The following is a 1,376-nucleotide window of genomic DNA, read 5'->3' on the forward strand; positions in this document are numbered from 1 at the left end:
CCACCTCCAGCAGGTAACCACACAGTACCAGTTCACCCAGTACCACCTCCAGCAGGAGCCTAAGCACCACTTAGGTCTTGTCCCAATTCTCTCCCTAACCCTAGATTTGAGCCCTAACCCTACATTTTGCACGTTCCGTGAAGGGGTAGGGTTAGGGGTAGGGTTAGGGTTAGGGTTAGGGTTAGGGTTAGGGTGAGGGGTTAGGGTTAGGGTTAGGGTTAGGGTGAAGGGGTAGGGTAGGGTTAGGGTTAGGGTGAAGGGGTAGGGTTAGGGGTAGGGTTAGGGTGAAGGGGTAGGGTTAGGGGTAGGGTTAGGGTTAGGGTGAAGGGTTAGGGTTAGGTTTAGGGTGAAGGGGTAGGGTTAGGGTGAAGGGGTAGGGTTAGGGTTAGGGTGAAGGGGTAGGGTTAGGGTGAAGGGGTAGGGGTAGGGTGAAGGGTTAGGGTTAGGGTTAGGGTGAAGGGGTAGGGTTAGGGTTAGGGTTAGGATTAGGGTGAAGGGGTAGGGGTAGGGTTAGGGTTAGGGTGAAGGGGTAGGGTTAGGGTTAGGGTGAAGGGGTAGGGTTAGGGTTAGGGTGAAGGGGTAGGGTTAGGGTTAGGGTGAAGGGGTAGGGTTAGGTTAGGGTTAGGGTGAAGGGGTAGGGGTAGGGTTAGGGTTAGGGTTAGGGTGAAGGGGTAGGGGTAGGGTTAGGGTTAGGGTTAGGGTGAAGGGGTAGGGTTAGGGTTAGGGTTAGGGTTAGGGTGAAGGGGTAGGGTGTCCCAATACTTAAGGGAGCAAGGGGGAGTGCTGTTTTTCCCTTAAAATCATCCCTCAAACACTAGCCAGCTCGGGAGCGGACTAGCAGCTAAGGGCACTCAAAGCAAGTGTCAATCAAGGGGACTGGGCTCATAGACTAATGATGTGTTGGCCCTGGACATTATAATAATGATCTAGTGTTATTTATAGTGTTATTTATCTCTACATAACACTAGACATTATAATAATGATCTAGTGTTATTTATAGTGTTATTTATCTCTACTCTTGTTGTGTTTTCTCCCTGTGCTCATCTGTAGAACAAGGTTCTGTTCGTCCATCGTGGAGTGAGTTTTGGTCGTTTCGTTCTGTTTGTTACGGACGGAAAACACTACGTCTCAACTCTGCTGGAGGTAACCATGAATATATAATATAATAATATAATAATATATAATATAATAATATAATGATATAGAAATATCTCCAATTATTACAGTTTGAAAACGGACTCAAAGCACAAGCACTGACATAAACACTGAGACCATCAGCTACACAACACACACTACACACAATACACAACACACACTACACACAATTCACTTAGGAACAGGGCTAGGACAAGGAACAGGGCTAGGACACTTGGGAA

The 1,376-nt window shown here is 47.6% G+C and overlaps 1 protein-coding gene across 1 annotated transcript in view; it reads left to right on the forward strand.

Annotated features, from left to right (window-relative positions):
* The window catches only part of LOC311376070 (chondroitin sulfate proteoglycan 4-like), a gene marked incomplete at both ends in the record, with an annotated part of 9,750 nt that extends 8,607 nt beyond the window's left edge, over window positions 1–1,143 (forward strand). The window contains 1 exon segment of the mRNA XM_084490965.1: window positions 1,051–1,143. Coding sequence (XP_084347091.1) covers window positions 1,051–1,143 — 93 coding nt within the window.
* Window positions 1,144–1,376: the final 233 nt, after the last annotated feature.

Source organism: Micromesistius poutassou (assembly GCF_964030765.1).
Source record: "Micromesistius poutassou genome assembly, contig: SCAFFOLD_1623, whole genome shotgun sequence".
Classification (NCBI taxonomy): Eukaryota; Metazoa; Chordata; class Actinopteri; order Gadiformes; family Gadidae; genus Micromesistius; species Micromesistius poutassou.